The sequence below is a fragment of the Ahaetulla prasina genome, chromosome 1 (genome assembly GCF_028640845.1).
Source record: "Ahaetulla prasina isolate Xishuangbanna chromosome 1, ASM2864084v1, whole genome shotgun sequence".
In the NCBI taxonomy this organism is placed as follows: Eukaryota; Metazoa; Chordata; class Lepidosauria; order Squamata; family Colubridae; genus Ahaetulla; species Ahaetulla prasina.
In genome coordinates this window covers 99,422,928-99,447,195 of record NC_080539.1, presented here as the reverse complement: position 1 = coordinate 99,447,195, position 24,268 = coordinate 99,422,928, and the positions used below count along the sequence as shown (strand labels likewise).

At 41.4% G+C, this 24,268-nt stretch overlaps 1 protein-coding gene across 3 annotated transcripts in view; it reads right to left on the bottom strand.

Annotated features, from left to right (window-relative positions):
- EPM2A (EPM2A glucan phosphatase, laforin) overlaps nt 1-24,268 on the bottom strand; it is a 62,290-nt gene that overhangs the window by 25,726 nt on the left and 12,296 nt on the right. For all 3 annotated transcript variants that reach the window (XM_058170158.1, XM_058170166.1, XM_058170174.1), the window contains one exon: nt 10,331-10,505. In XM_058170158.1, the coding sequence (XP_058026141.1) occupies nt 10,331-10,505 (175 nt within the window). The remainder of the gene's footprint in view (nt 1-10,330; nt 10,506-24,268) is intronic.

Below are 24,268 nucleotides of genomic sequence, written 5' to 3'. Positions count from 1 at the left end.
ATATATATATATATATATATATATATATATATATATATATATATATATATATATATATATATATATTTGTTTTCTGAGGTTTTCGCGGGTGTTTGTATGTAGGTGTTTGGTTATTCGGGTTTTCTCCCGCGTAAAATTCTCCCACGTAAAATTTCACACAGGAGAAAACCCGAATAACCAAAGACCTACACACACACATACACACATATATAGAGAGAGAGCACAAATATGTTTAGACTGTTTATGTATGTTTATAAACACATGTATATAAACACATAAATATTAAAGCTGCAGATATTTGTATTCTTACATCTGGGTCAATCTGCAAATTATCTATAAGCATCTTAAGACGGCTGCATATTTCAGCTCATCTATTTGCATGTGGTGTTTAATTGTATTGATCTATTGGGGTGAAACGCCATTGCTTTGCTTTGTGAAGTGACTTTTGACACTAATTGCTGGAGGGAAATAGTTCCTCAGCATGGAAAAAGTAAGATGCTCCACTTCTCAAAAGTGTGGTGGCTGGCTGCCTTGATCAGCATCAAAGCCTTTATCAAAGTGAAACACACACAAACCCCTCTTTAGTCTTCAGACCTAATATTTATGAACATTTGAGTTTTGAACAAGTGAAATCAGTAGCTAATTTTCAACCAACTTCAAAAGGGACATCCCACTTGCCTGTTTTAGAAACAATAATAGATTATTAGAAAGTCATTGAACCTATTTTAATTAGGGCCAGTAGTCAGACTGTTTTTAAAAAAGGCATATTTACACAATGTGATGAGTTAGACCACAATTATTTTTGTTCTCTAACTCATCACCTTTTATCCCAATGATTATTGGGGATGGTAAATAATTTTATTGTGTAAGATTAAGAACCAGGCCTCAAAATTTTGTTCCCAATGTAGGACCTGCAACAATTGTAATAACTGTGTGATTATTTTAACTATAGAGCATAGCATTGGCTTTCTGCTCCTATCATACAATTCACAAAACTCCAGTTAAAAGTTGTTATTTTGCCCTTTCATAGTGCCATGTTATAATTTTGAAATAAAAAAACACATTCCAGAGACTTAGCCTTCACATTTTTCTTTAAACATTTAACTTGATGTTACACTTGAACTTAATTCAAACTGAACAAAAAGCAACGATAACAAAGTATGTTAGTCCCCTCCTCTATCTTTTGAATGAATAATTCAGTGTAGATATTAATGGCAACCAGAAATTTTAATGACTCTCATATAATATCGATGAATATGCACAGTGATGGGATTCAAATAATTTAACAACTGGTTCTCTGTCCTAATGATTTCTTCCTACAACCAGTTTGCCAAACTGCTCAGAAAGTTAACAACCGGTTCTCCCGAAGTGGTAAGAACTGGCTGAATCCCACCACTGAATATGCACCAGCTGAAGCTTTTGGCTAGGACTTAGATATTAAATAAAGCCTGCATCTTTGGTGGATATAGTTTTTTAGCCTTAATGGGCTATCCAAAATACTTTCCTCCTTTACTTTGATACTTTCAAATGAAAGGTATATATGCCTTTGAGCATTATATCTGTTAAGCAGGTCTTGGGTTGTTAAAATTTATTTGGACAAGGTGGATCTTGGGTTGTCATAATGCATTTGGTTTGCCTCCTTCATCCTGACATCTCTGAATTAATAAATGGTTCAACCTTGAGGCAAAAGTCTGAACCTTCTCAAGTCTGAACCTTCTCAAAAGGAACAAAAGTCACATACAAAAATAAATTGCTCCTTGTGCACAGGCAGCAGTCTTACTGATACGAATCCTGTTTTATACTGTACTGGGCTCTTCTATTAATTTGTATGTTATTTCCTGCTTTTATTTACTTGCATATCACCAGGTAATGGAATTTTTAATAACACTCAGAATGAGTTCATAATTTCTCAGTTTGTTGTCAAGGGTTGGAAAAAAGTTTGAAACAAAGCATATTGTTAATCCCATAAAGACACAGAGGGAAGATATATTCTGAGCATGCTGTTACAGCTCTCTAATTGGAATTACTTCTTATTCCCCAACTTATGTTGAAGGAGCAAATGACAGTTCCTAAGCAGTTGGAAAATGAAACAGCCAGTCTCCCGAGAATATCATTTATGACTCTCTGGGTTTTAAGCATAAAATAACACATTTCAAAACAACAGTGAAGAAACCAGGTTTTAGTCCTCTCTCAGGCGTTCTTTCTCAGCTTTTTTAAAAAATATATCTACCACCCCACAATGGATCGTTCTGATAGGTTATAGTCCATAACTTTCAATGAAGAGATTTTCACCTTTTAAAGGCTTGATTCAGACTAAGAAGAAGAACTCAATACACTTCAAGCATGAAACTTTTTATAGGGTAGTTTAAAAATAAGTTTAAAAACCTCTGCCTACTTTCAATTGGCATTTTCAATTAAGTTTGGTATTTATTTTCAGAACTGTATTTGATGTACTTATACAGGTAGTCCTCAATTTACGACTGTAATTGAGGCTTCAACTTCGGTCATAAGTTGTGACAGTTATAAAGTGGGTCACCATGTGACTGCACCTGATTTTATAATCTGTTTTTTTTTCTCCAGTGATCATTAAGTGAACACAGTGGTTGTTAAATGAACCCATTGTTCATTATAGGGTAATTTTTGCCAGAAACTGGAAAAATGTTGTAAATCAGTCATGTGACCACAGGATCTTGTAAATAGCTGCAAATGGAGGCCAGTTGCCAAGCACCCAAAATCCTGTTACTTGACCATGCAGGAGGACAAATGTTGGAACTTTAAATCCAGGCCATAAATCCCTGTTTCAGAGTCCACTGTAACTTAAAATGGTCACTAACAGACTGATCATAAGCCAAGGACGACCTCCTGTGATGGACCCAGAGAGGTTCCTGACGGAGCTTGGGCCATTCCCTGAGGATCTTGACCATGGTATCCTGCTGCACCAATTGGAGTGATTGGGAGTGGGAGGCACCGTTTATCGGTGGTTCTCCTCCTATCTCTCTGATCGGTCGCAGACGGTGTTGACGGGAGGGCAGAGGTCGTCCCCAAGGCACCTCACTTGTGGGGTGCCGCAGGGGTCGATTCTCTCACCCTCCTGTTCAACATTTATATGAAGCCGCTGGGTGAGATCATCAGTGGCTTTGGGGTGAGGTACCATCTGTACGCTGATGATACTCAGCTGTACTTTTCCACCCCGGGCCACCCCAACGAAGCTATCGAAGTGCTGTCCTGGTGTCTGGAAGCCATACAGGTCTGGATGGAGAGAAACAGGCTCAAACTCAATCCCTCCAAGACGGAGTGGCTGTGGATGCCGGCACCCCGGTACAGTCAGTTGCAGCTGCGGCTGACTGTTGGGGGCGAATTACTGGCCCCGATGGAAAGGGTGTGCAACTTGGGTGTTCTCCTGGATGGACGGCTGTCCTTTGAAGATCATTTGACGGCTGTCTCCAGGAGGGCTTTTTACCAGGTCTGCCTGGTTCGCCAGTTGCGCACCTTCCTAGACTGGAGTGCCCTATGTACGGTCACTCATGCACTCGTCACATCTCGCTTGGATTACTGCAATGCTCTCTACATGGGGCTCCCCTTGAAGAGCATCGGGAGGCTTCAGTTGGTTCAGAATGCAGCTGCACGGGTGATAGAGGGAGCCCCTCGTGGCTCCCATGTGACACCACTCCTGCGCAGACTGCACTGGCTACCTGTGGCCTTCCGGGTGCGCTTCAAGGTTTAGGTTACCATCTTTAAAGTGCTCCATGGCATAGGGCCGGGTTATTTACGGGACCGCCTACTGCCACCGACTGCCTCCCACCAACCTGTACACTCTCACAGAGAGGGACTCCTTAGGGTGCCGTCCACCAGGCAGTGCCCACTGGCGACACCCAGAGGAAAGGCTTTCTCTGTGGGGGCCCCCACCTTCTGGAACGAGCTTCCCCCAGGACTTCGCCAACTTCCTGACCTTCGAACCTTCCACCGCGAGCTTAAGACACATCTATTTATTTGTGCGGGGCTGGCCTAGAGTTTAGTTTTAAAGTTAGTTTTAAATGGGGTTTTTGTATTATTTTAACGATAGTTTTAAATTCGGCCTAATGTAATAAGTTTTTTAAATGTTGTTTTAACTTGTATTTATTCTTATGTTTTTATAAGGCTGTGAACTGGCCTGAGTCCTTCGGGAGATAGGGCGGTATAAAAATTTGAATAATAAATAAATAAATAATGAATAAATAGTCCCATGCTGTCCAGATTTGCATCCAAAAAGCTATTACTTAGTTCTGCATGTGCATTTGGGATAAAATAAGATCCGTTTTTGGTTGCTGCTGCCATTCAGTTTCAGGTACCTGACTATGTTGGGCTAGGTGACAGTTTTTTGGTAAAACTGACTGAATTTCATTCACATGCTGCCATCTACATTTACACTGAGGTATTCTAAATTAAAATAACTTTCCTAAAAAAGGCATTTTTCTCCCCCCTTTCCATAATAAGTACAAACAGTCCTTGTTTAGCGACTGTAATTGGGATCAAGCTTGGTCATTAAGCAAAACAAGGGCTAAGTTAAACTGTGACTGTGTTTATTATGGTATTATTCAGCTTCCTTTTGCTTTACAGACTTGCAAGTCAGTGGTGGGTTGCTACCGGTTCATACTGGATTGGACGAACTGGTAGCAGCAGTGGCGGAAGTCTCCACACACCCTCTTCTCTGTGTGTGTAAAAGTGGTACACGTGCGCGCAAGCGAGCGCACGCCCACGAGCGAACCAGTAGCGACGGGTTTTGAAACTCAGCCCTGTTGCAAATGTCATAAATATGAGGGTGAGCTGCAAAGTTACTTTTTCATCACTGTCTTAAGTGCGAATGGTTGCTATACAAGACAGTCACTAAGTGAGGACTAGTTGCAGATAAATTTTTCCTACTGTTTTACTAGATAGCTAGACAGAAGACAGACAGCTACAGTTCACAATATACAAAGAGCAAACCCAGGTACTTTTCTCATTACTCCATCTAATTTGTTCCATATTAGCCAGCTTCAGTCACATCAGGGTTACAAGGCAGCAAGCTGCCTCTGCTGCATGACAGATCACTTTCTGAGAACAAAACTTTGTTATTTTCAAGGGTTGCTGTAACTTCTTTTAATCTGATATCTATTACTGCCTGGCTTTCTGACCCACTGCTTTTTTTCTTTTCCTGTGGCTACTTTTTTGTTTTGGTTCTTTCGGCTTGACAATGAATTTCTTATCTCATATCTTTGTCTCTCTCTTAATTCGCTTTAGAATTCAATGCTATTATTGCTGTTAGTCAAGAAGCTGAATGTGGAGATCAGCTTCTACTTACAGATATTTGTAGAAAGCTGCTGAGGACTTTGTTCACTAAAGCAATATTTTAATTTTGAAATACAGAAAGGAGGATTGCTTGATAGTGCTAGTAAAGGAGACAGTGCTCAAGATTAAAGGTAATTGCTGAGGTTTTTAATCAGATAACCATTCAACAAAATGTCAGGTACTGTTAAAAGTATGTCAATTACTGGCAGTTTTTCATACTGACTTTTTCCAATTATTAATCTTTCCAATGGCATTGAGCTCGTCTAGGTTGGTTCCAAAAGAACTAAGCAGTCTTCGTTAGTTCTTGGATGGAGACCACCAGGAGCTATAAGAGTGGGAAGCTGAAAAAACACACTTTTGAATAAAACAGTTGTGACAACATTCATTTTGTTGCCCAAAACTATCTGTGTCATCAAGATTCAACTTAAGGGAGTTCTGTATTTTTTTTAGTATTGGTAAACTAGATGTTGTGCCTCGTCCTCCCTCCTCTCCTCAGCTGGGCCCCTCCCACCTACACCTGGACCTGTTATCAGACTCAGAGTCTGATAATGAAGATGAACGGCCTGTCATGCCTCCAGCCCCCGGCCCTGGCCCCATGCCCGGACAGGATGTCAGGAATGAACAAACAAACCTCACTCCTACAGCATGTGAGCAGGGAGCCAGCCACGTGCTAGAATTACCGACAGCAGATCCAGCTGAAGAGAATTCACAGTGGGAGGATCCTCGCTTCCGGAGATCTGAGAGGCAATGCCAGCAGAAGGAAGTGAGGGGCAGGCCTGGATAAATGCTGAGTCATGGAGCCACACCCCACAGCCTATATAAAGGACCTGCTTGTGGCATTCCAACCTTGAGTCAAGCAAAGTCTCATCTAGTTTGCTGAAGTCACAACTTGAACTCCTGCCTGCCCTGAGAAACCTGGAAGGAATTTGGCAAAGCTGCAGAGGCTTTGTGGCCACGCTTGATACGGACTTCCTAGACCCGGTCGTCAGAGGGGGAGTGGGACACGACACTAGAATATTTATCTCTGAGATCTAAAACACACACACGAGATCTTTGGGTAAATTTGGAGCCAACTTCGTTGGATAAAACTGTCCAGCTGATGCCACAGGAGATATATGATCCTTCGCTTAATCAGGCCCTATATTATGTAGGCTTAATAAGTCATAACCATTACTCTGAATTGCACCTGGAAGTTACTAGTAACCATTACAGCTTAGGAAGCATAAGTGTCACACAGGCACACTAAAGTGCGCCCATCACTATCTATGCCACTGCATTCTGGAGCAGTTCAAATTTCCAAGTGGTCTTCAAGGGCCCATGTAATGCATTGCAGCAATCAGGTCATGAAATTATTAGAGAGTAGTTGACTGAATGAAGGGCCTTCTAATCTAGGAAAGAATGCAACTGAGGAAGATGAAGCTGTGCAAAAGGCCCTCTTAACTATAGCTGCTACCTGCTCATCAAGAAGGAGTTGTGAGTTTAGGAGTACTCCAGATTGTGTACCACCCTTAAATGGGGAAGTGCCATCCCAATCAAGACCAATGGTTGAATATTTCCGTATCTAGATGGCCCCAACCACCATAGCTACTCAGTCTTGGTAGGCTGAGTCAAAGACAGATCCTCCCCATTCAAACCTCCATGTATATCATAGTTTTCAGGCGCTGGGATAGTACCTCAACAGTTTCTCCTGGCTGGCCTGGGGTTGAAACATATAACTGATCAACATACTGTGGATGTCAAATGCCAAAACAGTGGATGCCCTCATGCAGCAGTTTCATGTAGCTATATGAATAAAAGGAGGGACACAGTTGAGCCCTGCAGTACCCCAAAATGGAAAGGCCTAGAATACAACCTTTTTCCCCAAAACAAATACTGATTGAAACCAGAGAAAGGAACAGAACTACCAAAGAACAATGTATGCTATCCCCAAAGGTGCCCCCTATCCCCAACTCCTGTCCCAGAATACCATCAACTGCAGACCAACCATCTTTTGAACAGCTTTCTCTAAAAGGAAAAGGTTGGAGACAGGACTACAGGTACTTAACAGTGTTGCATCCAGGGATGGCCATTTGAGCAGCAGTACTGCCCAAAGAGATTGATACCACAGTATCAACCCAAAACCAGGTTACTTCCTTGGCCACTTTCGCAGTCCAGAAGGGTGGTTGATCTAATAAATAGGTGGCCAACCCGATAACTGTGTCCACTTCCTCAGGAGTCACTGGTTCAATCTCATCCCGGATTGCACCGCAAGATCTGACCCTAGGCATCTCAGCTGGACCTGCCTCAGAATTCAAATTACCTATGCTCAGTCAAACTCACTCTGAACCTTCACCCAAAATACTCCAAGCATTTCTTCTGGCACGCTACCTCCTAGAACTCATCAGTAAACCAAGGTGCTTCCTAAGATTAGCACACATGGAGCCACACCCCACAGCCTATATAAAGGACCTGCTTGTGGCATTCCAACCTTGAGTCAAGCAAAGTCTCATCTAGTTTGCTGAAGTCACAACTTGAACTCCTGCCTGCCCTGAGAAACCTGGAAGGAATTTGGCAAAGCTGCAGAGGCTTTGTGGCCACGCTTGATACGGACTTCCTAGACCCGGTCGTCAGAGGGGGAGTGGGACACGACACTAGAATATTTATCTCTGAGATCTAAAACACACACACGAGATCTTTGGGTAAATTTGGAGCCAACTTCGTTGGATAAAACTGTCCAGCTGATGCCACAGGAGATATATGATCCTTCGCTTAATCAGGCCCTATATTATGTAGGCTTAATAAGTCATAACCATTACTCTGAATTGCACCTGGAAGTTACTAGTAACCATTACAGCTTAGGAAGCATAAGTATCACACAGGCACACTAAAGTGCGCCCATCACTATCTATGCCACTGCATTCTGGAGCAGTTCAAATTTCCAAGTGGTCTTCAAGGGCCCATGTAATGCATTGCAGCAATCAGGTCATGAAATTATTAGAGAGTAGTTGACTGAATGAAGGGCCTTCTAATCTAGGAAAGAATGCAACTGAGGAAGATGAAGCTGTGCAAAAGGCCCTCTTAACTATAGCTGCTACCTGCTCATCAAGAAGGAGTTGTGAGTTTAGGAGTACTCCAGATTGTGTACCACCCTTAAATGGGGAAGTGCCATCCCAATCAAGACCAATGGTTGAATATTTCCATATCTAGATGGCCCCAACCACCATAGCTACTCAGTCTTGGTAGGCTGAGTCAAAGACAGATCCTCCCCATTCAAACCTCCATGTATATCATAGTTTTCAGGCACTGGGATAGTATCTCAACAGTTTCTCCTGGCTGGCCTGGGGTTGAAACATATAACTGATCAACATACTGTGGATGCCAAATGCCAAAACAGTGGATGCCCTCATGCAGCAGTTTCATGTAGCTATATGAATAAAAGGAGGGACACAGTTGAGCCCTGCAGTACCCCAAAATGGAAGGGCCTAGAATACAACCTCTTTCCCCAAAACAAATACTGATTGAAACCAGAGAAAGGAACAGAACTACCAAAGAACAATGTATGCTATCCCCAAAGGTGCCCCCTATCCCCAACTCCTGTCCCAGAATACCATCAACTGCAGACCAACCATCTTTTGAACAGCTTTCTCTAAAAGGAAAAGGTTGGAGACAGGACTACAGGTACTTAACAGTGTTGCATCCAGGGATGGCCATTTGAGCAGCAGTACTGCCCAAAGAGATTGATACCACAGTATCAACCCAAAACCAGGTTACTTCCTTGGCCACTTTCGCAGTCCAGAAGGGTGGTTGATCTAATAAATAGGTGGCCAACCCGATAACTGTGTCCACTTCCTCAGGAGTCACTGGTTCAATCTCATCCCGGATTGCACCGCAAGATCTGACCCTAGGCATCTCAGCTGGACCTGCCTCAGAATTCAAATTACCTATGCTCAGTCAAACTCACTCTGAACCTTCACCCAAAATACTCCAAGCATTTCTTCTGGCACGCTACCTCCTAGAACTCATCAGTAAACCAAGGTGCTTCCTAAGATTAGCACACATGGAGAGGCAATCCAAGACCCCAGCCACCTGCCCATTTCAGGCAGCGACTAAGGTCTTGGTTGAACTTTTCACCAATACTTGAGGAAAACCTCAAGCTTTCTCTGGAAACTCTAGTTCTGTGGATCACCAGGGGTGGGCTGGCTGAATGAATGGGTCTTATATCTGTTGTGACCCAAGCCCAAGTAGGTAATAGGAAACTCAGTCAATGAAAAAACAAACAAACTTTTATTTGAACAGCTGAGAATTACTTCATTCCCAGCGTAGTTCAACTAAATTAAAGCAAATTCCTCCCAACACAAATTCCTCAGTCCTATCGTAAACCTTGGTCCAATTAGGCAAGCTGCCAAAGGCCTTTCTTGGCAAACATTCAGAAGTCACAGATACAAAAATAAATGCAAGACGTAGACGAAGAAGACGAAGCAACCAACGTTGTTTTCCGGCAAAGCCCAAATGCCATTGCTGGTCTGTTTTAAGCCTTATGGGAGGGGCCAATCATCTCTTGGCCCTACTCCCCAGTTGTCCTCTTTGCTTGAGCTGCTCTTGCCTTCTGGCAGCTCTTCTCATGCGTGCATTAGGAACAGGCTCCTCCTGTTCCTCTGCCTCACTACTATCAGTCTCTGGAGGCTCTGGAGTCCGCACCTCACTCCCCGATGGACCTGGCCACACCTCAGCCTCATTGCTGTCCGTCTCCGTTGCCAGCTCTATAGGCTGCTGGTAGACCACAACACTATACCCCCAGAGAGGGATGACACCAGTGAACCAAACGACAATCAGAAAGAGATCTGAAGTTTTCTTTTTTCATTCCTCCAAAATGGAAGAAAAGTTGGAATATAAATTGCAGAATGATTTATATCGATAATATGAACAACTCTCTGGCAGGAAATGCTGGAAACTACACATGTTCAGCACATTTTTATGTAAGTCCCCATCTAAGGCACACCTGTTAAAATCTAATTCACCCTGCGGTACATTTTTATTTCTTTGTTACCTGGAGCAGTGAATAGCTTGATGTCCAGCAATATTAAAATAGAAATCAGTTGTATGTTTCATTTCATCTGTATGCCCAGAAACTTCAATCCAGTGTCCTATTGGGAGGCAGTAAACTCCATCAACTAAATTGCATGGGTTATAAACGCTGGTTCGATCATGATGGGGTCCATTACCTAAAACAAGAAGAAAACATACACACCACAATTCAGCATAAACCATTAATTAAATTATATTTGAAAAACAGAATTTTCCCACCCCTTGCAGAAACCCCCTCGCATCCTGTGTGTTGGGACCATGGCTTCCTGAGTCATTAAAACACATGAATAGTCCCAAAAACCTCTTTTATTGCAACAGCTGTGAATTACTTTCATTCACAGCTGAGTCCCAGTTAGCTGCAAAAATTCCTTCGGGAGAAGTCCTTTGGGATAATCACCAACCTTTATCTCCCTTGACACGCTGCCAAAGATCTACTTGGCAAAGCCACATGGAGTCCAGAATCAAACAGAGATGCTGACTGGGAACAGAATTAACAACGTTGCTTTCCTGCAAAGGGCCCACATGCCTTTGCTCCTCTTTTAAGCTTCATGGGAGAGGCCAATTATCTCCAGGCCTTACTCCCGAGTCGTCCCTTTTGTTTTAACTGTTCTTGCCTTCTGGCAGCTCTGCACATGTGCGCACTAGGAACAGGCTCCTCCTGTTCCTCTGCTTCTCTGATGTACAACTCTGGAGGCTCTGGAGTCTGCGCATAACTCCCAGATGGCCCTGGCCCCATCTGTGTTCCGATGCAGAGCCCTCGTCCGAACCTTCCCCAGACTCCAGGACTAGCCCATGTCCTTCCCCATCCTCCTCACTGTCCGACTCTGCTGCCAGCTCCACAGGCTGCTGGCAGATCACAACACTGTGAGCGTTTTTTAAAAGTATATGGCAGGCCATTTTTTTCAGGTTTGCACACAACAGACCAGCTTAAAACTGTTTAAGACTTAATGATAACCATAGATATTTGTATATAAATATCTAACATTCTTTAGAAGATGCAAAACAAAATCTCTTTTAACTATAATTTTTTGTTTAAGCTAAAAATTGCATTCTACGTAACTTATTCATTATACATGTTTTAGAAACTGATACCAATGTTTTATCTCATTTTTAATATTATTTTTCTTATTCTAAAACCATTGCCGGAAGAACTATTTAGAGCAGATAACTGGTAAATTATGCTCAGAATTAAAGTAACTTGCATTTTGGCAACTATTAGGTACTAACTCAGTCCCAGAATTTTTAACACAGTAAACAGGCATAATTTTCTCCTTGCTTGCTTTCTTATGAGCATTCACAGTGCCATCTGCTGTATGAAAAATAGTGCATGCTATGATTTGGAACAGTTTATTTGAAGCTACTGTTTTTAAATTCAGAAATCTAACAAATCATATTGTATAACTTCCAGGCAGACTAGCTGAGATTCAAAAAAATAAGATGCAGTGTAGCAAAAATGACTAATTATATCAGAAAGGTAGATTTGTGTGTTGTTGCTGTTAGTTGCGAAGTTGTGCCCAACCCATCGCGACCCCATGGACAACTTTCCTCAAGCCTTCCTGTCAGTACTCTTCAACATCTTCATCAATGACTTGGACAAGGGGATAGATGGGGAACTCATCAAATTTGCAGATGACACCAAGCTGGCAAGAATAGCCAACACTCCAGAAGATAGGCTCAAGATACAGAAGGATCTTGACAGATGTGAACATTGGGTGCTATCTACCAAAATGACATTCAACAGTGAAAAAAGTAAGGTTCTACATTTAGGCCAAAAAAACAAAATGCACAGGTATCATATATGTGGTACCTTACTCAACAGTAGTAACTTGTGAGAGGGATCTTGGAGTCCTAGTGGACAACCATTTAGATATGAACCAGCAGTGTGCAGCAGATGCCAAAAAAGCCAACAAAGTTTTGGGCTGCATAAACAGAGGGATAGACTCAAGATCACGTGAAGTGTTAATACCACTTTATAATGTCTTGGTAAGGCCACACTTGGAATATTGCATTCAGTTTTGGTCTCCACGATGTAAAAAAGATGTTGAGACTCTAGAAAGAGTGCAGAGAAGAGCAACAAAGATGATTAGGGGACTGGAGACTAAACATATGAAGAACGGTTGCAGGAACTCGGTATGTCTAATTTAATGAAAAGAAGGACTAGGGGAGACATGATAGCAGTGTTCCAATATCTCAGGGGCTGCCACAAAGAGGGAGTCGGGCTGTTCTTCAAAGCACCTGAGGGTAGAACAAGAAGCAATGGGTGGAAACTAATCAAGGAAAGAAGCAACTTAGAACTAAGGAGAAATTTCCTGACAGAACAATTAATAAGTGGAACAACTTGGCTGCAGAAGTTGTGAATGCTCCAACACTAGAAATTTTTAAGAAAATGTTGGATAACCATTTGTCTGAAATGGTGTAGGGCAGGGGTCCGCAAACCTTTGCTGGCTGAGGAACTCTGGGAGTTGAAGTCCACAAGTCTTAAAAGAGCCAAGTTTGTAGACCCCTGGTGTAGGGTTTCCTGCCTGGGCAGGGGGTTGGACTAGAAGACCTCCAAGGTCCCTTCCAACTCTGTTATTATGATTAAGCTCATGCCTGCTGCTTTAGCTAACCCATGCAGCCACCTCATTCTCTGTCGTCCCATTCTTCTTTTGCCCTCAATTTTTCTCAGCATTAGGCTCTTCTCCAGTGAGTCCTTCCTTCTCATTAGGCCAAAATATTTGAGTTTCATCTTCAGGATCTGGCCTTCTAAGGAGCAGTCAGGGTTGATCTCTTCTAGGACTGACCGGTTTGATCACCTTGCAGTCCAAGGGACTCGCAGGAGTCTTCTCCAGCACCAGAGTTCAAAGGCCTCAATTCTTTGGCGCTCAGCCTTTCTTATGGTTCAACTTTCACAGCCATACATTGCAACTGGGAAAATCATAGCCTTCACTATACGCACTAGATTTGTGCGTATGTAATATCAAAGTCAATTAAAACAGGCTGTACCACAATTCTGTACAAGAATTAGCCCTACAAACCCAAAGACAGATAAAGAATAAAGAGACTGGAATCATATTGAAATCCAATATAACCTTTACATTTTTTATGATTCCCAAAGGATATCTAGGACCATTAAAAGAATATAAATTCAGATGAAACATTTATGATACAGTAATAATCTCTTTTGCTGCAGAATACATTTCTCACCCAATGTTCACTTAGGAATTAAGCCTGGGCTCATTAGGCTTTCCTTTTAAAAAATCTTTCAACATGTTTTTCCATAAATCTTTTGGAACTGTAATCTAATCTATAGTTTGGAGGGTTTTGTCACTGTTGGTCAAAATTCCTGGTTTGTACGATTAAACTACTTGAAACACCACCTGTATTATAATGCTTAGGTAGATGACTTTAAATCAGTCATGTAGCTAAGACCTACCTTGAGGTTCCCTTTCAAACTCCAAAATTTAGTGACTGATCTCTTTGTTTCACCTCAGAGATGAGCAATTTCCTCTGGATTGGGCCAATAATTTATTCTTCTGCCAGCTGGAAGAACGTAAGAGGCCTTCCAATGACGTAGTGATGGTAATTTTTTTTGTTCATTTTTGCTGATAGGGGATTTTTTTTTAAAGGGGGAATGATATATATCCTGGGCAGTAAGTCATTCCCATGTCTACTCTTAAGATCTCCAAGCAGCCTCAAAAGGTCAATGATCATGCAGTTGAATTTGGTGAGTGTTCTGTTTTCTACAGACTCTTGTAGCTTGGTAGCACAAAGATCTCCTCCTTTTCAAGTATCATGCTTAGGCTTGGCCGTGAAAAAATGTATTGAGATGAAAAAAAGTTTTCTAATTTCCCCTCTGCTCAAATAGAGATTTTGCTTTACATTTACAGATCAAAAAGAAACTTACCTCTAAATTCTATCGCGGAAGCCATTAAAGCCATTTCAGTTCCCTAGAGATTTGGGAAACTATTTTGACCAAAGCTTGCTTGATTTAAAATGTATGATCCCCTTACTGCAACTTGGAAATATATAAGCAGAGTGATTTTGAGCATCTTGTAATTGGGGTATTCTGTATAGTACCAAGCTGTTCATGAACGCAGAGAAAAGCAGGGAAAGTACCATTATTAAGAATCTGGAAAACCAGTTGTTTCTATTAGTCCAGTGATTCTGATGGCAATTCTGACATAACTATCTAAACTAAATTTATATTATTTGTTTGTTTGTTTGTTTGTTTATTATCTATCTATCTATCTATCTATCTATCTATCTATCTATCTATCTATTTATCTATCTATCTGATCAACTTGGGAAAAACGCAAGTCTAGGTAGCATACAATAATTACAGGCAAGTAATTCAAATTTCAGGTTTAAACATTAATGTTGCATCTTTCTGAAATGTTTATCAAATGAATATAAATTGAATAGATGTGTTCTCCTTTCTTGCTATTGTATGCCCATCCCTCAACAAATTATAATCTCTCATTGGGTTTTTTTCTCTTGTCTGTTGTGTAGATGCATATCCAGCTTGTGTCACACAATTCCTTAACAAGTGGCTTACCACAAAATATTTACTTTCTGTAAATATTTATGGTAAAAATAAATATTTTAAGTTCCAGCTATTTCAGCTATTGAAGTGGCTTTCTATTAAATTAATCTACAAACTAAAATATACCCAGTGCATACCATGTCTTTAAAAAAAAATCTGTATTTCATTTCTGAAACAAAACATCCAATATCAGCCTGGATATCAAATACAGGGAATTATTTCTATGTCTAAAAAGATCAAAATAAAAGTAAATGTGGCGAACATTGGAAAGCAAAATAATGGTTTTCCTCAAAAGTTACATTACATTTGAGATTGGTTTTTAAAGTCTTCATTGTTATTCCACTAATGTTCAAAAATTCTTCTATGTCATTTGCTTGCACGGCAACATGTTGAAGAACAAAGAAGTCACAAAAGTCTGCCTTTACAGATCAATCTTTGCAAATAGCACTCTTCTTAGTGCCTAAGGACTGCTCATATAGTCATAGCTGAAGTGTAAGAAAGATGATCAAACTGGTATATCAAAAAAGAGCCACTGGCTTTATTGCAAAGCAGATTAAAACAGGGTTCTCCAAACAATGTGTAGCTAGTAGGAGAGAAAAAGAGACATGAATATATCAAGAGAGAAAGATATGATCAAAAAGCTCAACCAACATAGCCAAAATCTATCATAGAAAAAGAATGTAAGTTCTCAAAAATTGGTGGTAGATGGGCTGGGAGTCAAAAGAAAATAAGTCAAGGATATAACACAACTTTATATAAAAGGTAAAGGTTTCCCCTTTAGGTAATGGTATCCAGTCATGTCCGACTCTAGGCGGTAATGGCTTATCTCCGTTTCTTAGCTGAGGGAGGCAGCAAAGACATTTCAGTGGTCATGTGACCAACATGACATCACATTGCAGAGTGTGTGGTGAAACATGGAACATTGTTATTTTCCTGCCACAGTGGTACCTATTTATCTACTCACATTTGCATACTTTTGAACTGCTAGGTGGACAGAACCTGGGGCAAAATCAGGAGCTCACTCTGTCATGCGGCACTCAAGTCTCGAACCCAGGCTGTCAGTTTGTCAGTTTGTCAGTTGACAAACTTAGCTTAACTGCTAAAGCATTGTTCGCTCTCTTTTTTTCTGATATACACTTCCTTATATTTTTGGTACATTCCATACATTCCTTACAAAATTCCTTACATTCTGATATACCTTTTCCTTAAATGTAATTTATTGTCACTTTTTCCTTGCTTCCATTTGTTCTATCACATTATACAGTACACATGGGGCCAATTCTGCAGCTCTTTCCTTATAATTTTCATATTCCACATCTCCTTCATTTTTCTTCTGTCTTAATGGATTTTGCTTTCACTCTCTGTCAGTTGACATTCTTTCTGCCACTTTACTTCAGGGCTTTTTCTTTTTCATTCTGTCCCATTAATGTAAATTCCACCTCTACTAACACATTTCTGCATGTATCCCTTAGGAAATCTTATTAACACTAGTTGGGTCAAAGTCCAGACAATTCAACCAGAATTTCTATGGATTTCCAAAGGAAAAAGAATTGCCAGGAAAGGAGACATTTTAGAACATGATGTTCTCCTAAATGGGATATCACAGTGGTCCCAGAATAACCCAGTTTTCAATTTCCTTACAGTTCTTCAGAGATAATATTTGCCTCTATAAAGTCAGGTGTAAAATAAGTCAAATAAACTTAGTAAAATACAGTAAGTTCTTGTTGTTCATGGTAGTTACATTCTATGAAGTTGCATACATTGAACAAACCCTCAGTTGGGGAAGTTTGCAATGGGCAACTCAAATTTCTGCTGCTCTACATGTCCGTGAATGATTTATTTATTTATTTATTTATTTATTTTTCAAATTTATATACCGCCCTATCTCCCTAAGGACTCAGAGCGGTTCACAAGCAGTTAAAATACATATAAATACAGATTAAAAAACAATTAAAAAACTTATTCTATTGCCCCAAATTTAAAATAGTATAAATAATAAAAACCCCTTAAAACCCATAACTTTAAAATCTAATCCAGTCCCGCGCAGATAAATAAGTGTGTTTTAAGCTCGCGACGAAAGGTTCGGAGGTCCGGAAGTTGGCGAAGTCCTGGAGGGAGTTCGTTCCAGAGGGTGGGAGCCCCCACAGAGAAGGCCCTTCCCCTGGGTGTCGCCAGACGGCACTGCCTAGCTGACGGCACCCTGAGGAGTCCCTCTCTGTGAGAGCGCACGGGTCGGTGAGAGGTATTTGGTAGCAGTAGGCGGTCCCGTAAATAGCCCGGCCCTATGCCATGGAGCGCTTTAAAGATTGTCACCAGCACCTTGAAGCGCACCCGGAAGGCCACAGGTAGCCAGTGCAGTCTGCGCAGGATAGGTGTAACACGGGAGCCACGAGGGGCTCCCTCTATCACCCGCGCAGCTGCATTCTGAACTAACTGGAGCCTCCGGATGCCCCTCAAGGGGAGCCCCATGTAGAGAGCATTGCAATAATCCAGGCGAGACGTCACGAGGGCGTGAGTGACCGTGCATAAGGCATCCCGGTCTAGAAAGGGGCGCAACTGGCGCACCAGGCGAACCTGGTGGAAAGCTCTCCTGGAGACGGCCGTCAAATGATCTTCAAAAGACAGCCGTTCATCCAGGAGAACGCCCAGATTGCGCACCCTCTCCATCGGGGCCAGTGACTCGCCCCCAACAGTCAGCCGAGGACTCAGCATCCACAGCCACTCTGTCTTGGAAGGATTGAGCTTGAGCCTGTTTCTCCCCATCCAGACCCGTACGGCTTCCAAACACCGGGACAGCACTTCGATAGCTTCATTGGGGTGGCCCGTGTGGAGAAGTACAGCTGGGTGTCATCAGCGTACAGCTGGTACCTCACACAAGCCACTGATGATCTCACCCAGCGGCTTCATATAGATGTTGAACAGAAGGGCGAGAGAATCGACCCCGCGGCACCCCACAAGTGAGGCGCCCGGGCCGACCTCTGCCCCTGTCAACACCGTCTGCGACCGGTCGGAGAGATAGGAGGAGAACCACCGATAAACGGTGCCTCCCACTCCCAATCCTCCAACCGCGCAGCAGGATACCATGGTCGATGGTATCGAAAGCCGCTGAGAGGTCTAATAGGACCAGGACAGAGGAACAACCCCTATCCCTGGCCCTCCAGAGATCATCCACCAACGCGACCAAAGCCGTCTCCGTGCTGTAGCCGGGCCGGAAACCAGACTGGAACGGGTCTAGATAGACAGTTTCATCCAGGTGCAGGGGAAACTGATATGCCACCATACTCTCTACAACCTTCGCCGCGAAGCGAAGGTTGGAGACCGGACGATAATTACCTAAGACAGCCGGGTCCAGGGAGGGCTTCTTGAGGAGGGGCCTCACCACCGCCTCTTTCAAGGCGGCCGGAAAGACTCCCTCCAACAAGGAGGCACTCGTAATCGCCTGGAGCCAGCCTCGTGTCACCTCCTGAGTGGCCAGCACCAGCCAGGAGGGGCACGGGTCCAGTAAACACGTGGTGATCATGAAAGCTCCATGAGTATTGGTTTTATAATCAGAAATAAATTTTAGCAAGCTGGTAAATTTGCAAATATGGAATCTGCGAATGACGAGAACTGATTGTATTTAGCTTCTTTCCATGCTAAACCTATGATTAGCCTTACTGAGAAGGCTATAACTTTGTCAACCCATCTAACCCAATACTGGTTTCCCTTACTTCTCACAATCATTGCTGACCCAAACCTCCCCAGCCAACCATTTCATTATTTTGAAAAGCCAAGCAGGGACATACCTATTTAATACTTGGGTGGGAGACCACTTGGAAATCCCAGGACTGTAGGCTAGACTGGTAAATCCGAAAAGAATCTTATTTTGGTATATGGCCATAAAGACAAGTTCAACTTGAAACTTTGCTTTTATGGAGGTTTGTTAAACAGAAATCTAATCTAGAAGTAAGAAGAAATTTTCTGACAGTGAAAACAATTAAGGAGCCCTGATGATGCATTGGTTAGAACGCAGTATTACAGACAATCTCTGCTCACAGCCTGGAATTCGATCCTGATGGGGCTCAAGGTTAACTCAGCCTTCAATCCTTCTGTGGTCAGTAAAATGAGGACCCAGATTGTTGGGGACAATATGCTGACTCAGTAAACTGTTTAGAGAGAGCTGTAAAGCACTGTGAAGCAGTATATACCGTATTTTTTGGAGTATAAGACACACTTCCCCCCCCAAAAGTGTGTGGAAATGTCGGTGCGTCTTATACAGTGAATCTTGCTAAAACCCCACCCACCCGCCGGCCCCCACCCTTCGGCCATTTTTGTCCTCCACGTGTTGCATTTTCAGCCTCTGCACACCTCGTTTTAGACCTCTTCCAGGCTGCAGTGATCGCCACAGCACATCGCCGCCTCCGCGCATCGTGCTTTTGGCCTCTGCACGCCTTGTTTTTGGCCTCCACGCATTGCATTTTTGGCTGGTTCCAGGTGGCAGGGATCAGTGGCAGCTGTCTGGAACAGGCTGAAAACACGACACGCAGAGGCTAAAAATGGGGCATGCAGATGCCAAAAACACAACACGTGGAGGCAGCTATGTGCTATGGCAATCCTGGCAGCCTAGAAGGCTGAAAACACGATGCAGAGGCCAAATACGCGACATGCAAAGGCGTCCCCGCAGCCTGGAACAGCTGATTGGTGGTATTCCGGGAGGCCGATCTAACCACCAATCAGTGCTGAATCAGGCTGCAATAACGTGCTGAAAGTGGCCAGGCTGTTCGCGGTTTGCTGCAAGGATGCTAGCCAGATGAATACCGATGGATGCTGTTGTGTCTTGCCCGCTCTCACCGCAGCCGGGGCCTTCTTATCTGCTTCCAAACGCTGAGGAATGTCCTAGTATGCCTCCCGGCCCCAGCCCTGGCTCCATGCCCAGACAGGCTGAGGAGGAGGAAGCACCTCCAGCCCCCAGCTCTGGCTCCATGCCCAGGCAAACGGAGCAACTAGACCCCTCCCCCTCCCCCACAGCATGTGAGCCTGAGGGAGGTCAATTACCAACAACTGCCGACTGGAGTGACCCTCGCTTCAGAAGAATTGAAAGGCGGCGGCGACAGAAGGGAGGGGCAGGCCTGGATAAGTGCTGAGTCATGGAGCCACACCCCATGGCCTATATAAAGGATCTGCTTTCTGGCATTCTCTGAGTCAGGCAAAGTCTAACATATCTTGCTGAAGTCACTTTCTGGTCTCCTGCCTGCCTTGAGAACTTTGCTAGGACTTTGGCAGAGCTGCAGAGGCACGCCTGATTCGGATTTCCCTGACCCGGCCGTCAGCGGAGGAGTGGGACACGACAGATGCTGGTAGGAAGAGGCAGATTTTTTTTTCTTGTTTTCCTCTCCAAAAACTAATGTATGTCTTATACTCTGGAGAGTCTTATGCTCCGACAGTATGTCTAAGTGCTATTTTTATTACTAATCAGTGGAATGGCTTGCCTCCTGGAGTTGTGGGTGCTTTAATCTTGGAGGTTTTAAAAATAGCCTGGACAAGCATTTGACCAGGATGGTATAAAGTCTGTTACCTGGAGCAGGGGGACTAGAACATCTCTCATGTCTCTTTGACCCTTGTAATTTTATGTTCTATGTTTGTCTTACCTAGTCAAATTTCTTTCTCCTCTGAAAAGCTCCTATAGAACAGGGAGCCCTCCAGAATGAAATAAGAGATGATATGAAGTACTATGGTTAGTAAGGGAAACTGACTATGATCAGATGCCCAATTTAATAGCAGAGAAACATTTTCCACTAAAGCAAAGCCATGATACAGGCCAAGATTTTTTGTTGTGTCCCCCTTTTTCTTATCTAATATTATAATAATGAAAGGACATACAATGCTAACTAAGGACCCATTTTCGTTTCTTGTATTATTTTTAGCTATTCAAAATATTTGTCTTCTATACTGATATTTGTCTTTTATAGATAGATACCTGTCTAACTTTGACTGAGAATTCACTTTCAAATTACTTAGAAAGGTGTCTATTTCAAGTGAAGCATGGCTGAATAGTGGTTGCTAGTAAAGAACTATGAATATAAATACAGATAGTTTAGACCACTTGACAATCAATCTACTTGACTTATACAACTCACATGTAGCATTTAAAAGAAAATTTGCTTTGTTGGTATGGTTGATCTTTGGTCCCTGCTTTTCAGTTCTTTCAATGGTGGTGGAGTGTTTTTTATGATGATTAAAGCTTAGAGCATTAAGCCTCATTGATTTATACTGGTTAAAGAGCCCAAAAGTAGCTCCCATTTGCTATCTTGAAAAATGTATTCTTAATCATATTACACGTTTTATATAGGCAATTCTAAGTCACAGAAATGAAGATTTCTGAAGATCTGGGAAAATGCTAAAAAGGGAGGGGAGGAAAGCTTTTAAATATCGTTAAAGGCGATAGTGGTGATAATAAACCTGTCTTGTTTGCAGAGTTATCTTTTTTCACGAAATTTTGTTCCAAAATGTTGTTTAAGAATACAGGTATTATCTTGATGAATTATGCCAATTCTTTATGGGTATGTCTCCCAGAAAATCAGACATAATATGGCACAGCCTGCTCCTGTTATTCTCCCAGGAAATCATCATCCCATAGCAAATTTTTAAGGGCATCTCTTTATCCATCATAGCTAATTCCATTGAGAAAACTATCCACCATATAACTTGTCTAATTCTCTTTTTAATTTAAGTTAATAGCATTTAACTTAACTCTATTACCATATCTTGTGATGATGAAGAATTACAAAAATTAAGCATGGATGATGTGAAGCAGCATTGCTCTATTGCTAATCAGTTTTATAATCCAATGGTGCCTTTGCAAAAGCAAGTGCTTACGTTCACATAAGAGGAGACCTTAAAACTTCCTCTCCCCACCTAGTAGATCCTTTTGGGTTATATGAACACTGTTTTGAGAGGGTTTCTAAATCTCAGAAGCTTTTCAGCTGACAAAGACAGCATCTGTAACAAGTGGGTATAATCAGTGTCAACAAGGTATCTTTAGTGACACTATTTAGTATACCAAATAGTACTCAAAAAGCAGGTCCCCATATGAAAGTATTTTGGGCACCCAATCTGGCACCCTCTTTTTCGACTGGGAGCACAGCAACAGAACTTCTCAGCAAACATTGCTAAAATCTCATCGCAGATTCAAGGCTGTGCTGGAAAAAGCTGGACAATAATGTTTCCATTTGAGTATAGGTATAGACAACCTTTAAAGCAGGAACGGTTGAAGTTTTTGAAAACCTTGGTGCACTGCTAGAAATCCTCCAAACATTTCCACTGAACTGAATTATTTAACGTGACAGAAAAGGAATATTTTAAATCCATAAGGTATTACATTCATTTATTTAGATTTATTATAGCTGCCCATTCTGATAAACTCAAGATGGCTTACAAAACCTAAAAATGTTAGAAACAGTTAAAAAACATATGACAATATGATTAGGGCATCATTCATAAACTTCATACCTGAACTAAAATAACCATCATAATAAGAAAGACTTATAACAGAAGATCCACAGTATATTAATCCCAGGTCTGAGTGAGGTTTTGAGGCTTTCTGGAATCTCAGAGAGGACACTGTCCCTATGTCTGCAGAGATGTTGTTCCAGAAGGTGGGGCCACAGCACTGAAGGCATGCTTCCTTGGTGCCATAAGATGATAACATTTCATAGAAGAGACTTGGAGTGCACCCAGTCTGCTCAAATATATGAAGTGGGTAAAAACCATTGGAAATAAGCAGTTTCTCAGGTATCAATTGGAGAGAGGCAGTTTCTCAACAGCCCCACATACAGCACATTGCAATCGTCATGAGGGCACCTTAAGATGAATTTGATTAATTTTTCATTTTAACAAATCAAATTTCACTTTTACCTTTTTTTTCCTGCCCATTCTTTTGTCTAGCTACTGTTTGGAAAATAATCACTAAGTTGTCTCTCAAACAGTATGTGTGCCTTGCCTCTCAGCCTCTTAAATAGTCAGATATTTTTTTTCTTAGAGTCACCAAGAACATTCTTGTATTGATCATATACATTTCCATACTATTACCCCAGTGTATCTTATCTTTCTATAAAAAATATGGCTCTTTGTTTTTTATGAGTTAATCTTTTGTTTCTTTCTTGCTCTATATCTCTTCTGATGTGGGATGAAAGAACTCCATCTATATCAGTGATTATACAATAACATGTGATTTCAAACTAATTTATAGTCCTTTTAAAGAATAAATCAAAGTGTTTGATTTACACTGTTTCACCTAATCATTTTAAATGCAATCTTTAAAAAAAATTGTAAGCTGCAGCCTTAGCAGGGAACCTTTAATCTCCCAACTTGTTCTGTCCATTGGATTTGGACATACACACATGCACTTTTGTCCCTGTGAGTAGGGCAAGTAATCATGGGGACAGATTTCAAGTTGTATCAATAAACTGGTTAATTAAAGATTTTAGTACATATAGCACTTGCAATATTTTAATTTTTCAATGTTCTTTGCATACATAAAATATACATATATTTTATAATATATGTATATTATATAATATGTATATTATATAATATGTGTACTATTATGTATATGTATTTATCATAGATACATACACACACACACACACACACAAACACACCTACCGTTTCCCCGAAAATAAGACCTTGTCTTATATTTTTCTGAACCCTGAAAAGCCCAATTGGGCTTATTTTCAGGGGATGTCTTATTTTGGGGAAAACAGGGTATATATACCTACCTACCTATATAAAGTCTAGTTTGTTTCTGATTACCCAAGAAGTCTTATGTAAGTATCTTTTTTTATCATCTTTATATACAGTAGCTGCTCATCAGAGAAACGTGACACACAAACATAAAATATAAAAAAAACCTCAACTTTTTAATCAACACAAATACTTGAAGTTAAATTTAGCTATTTATATGTTACTAGGCAATTAATTATTGGTTGAACTTTTATATTTGGTATGTGGCATATGCTAAATAAATATATGTATTTTGTATGTGATTAAATTTTATGAACCTAGCTCAAACTTTCTTAATACTGCCCATACATTCATTTTCCTTCTCCAAAGACCATATTTATAAGTTCAGACTGCAATGTTTTTACTTAAATTCTAACAAGCCAACAAGTACAGTTCTCCTTCCGTCTGCATGCTATATACAAGGAACCCCTGATCTCTCTTTTTTTTTCTATCTTTATGACAAATGTGACATATGATTTTGAGGTTATGAAATAAATACTGAAATGTTGAAGGAGATACTACTGGGTTTGAACTGTCAAAAGATTGAAAAGGCCTGCCAGACCACTGAAATTATGCAGCTGTAGGAGAGAGGAGGAGATCATTTTTCCATTTGGA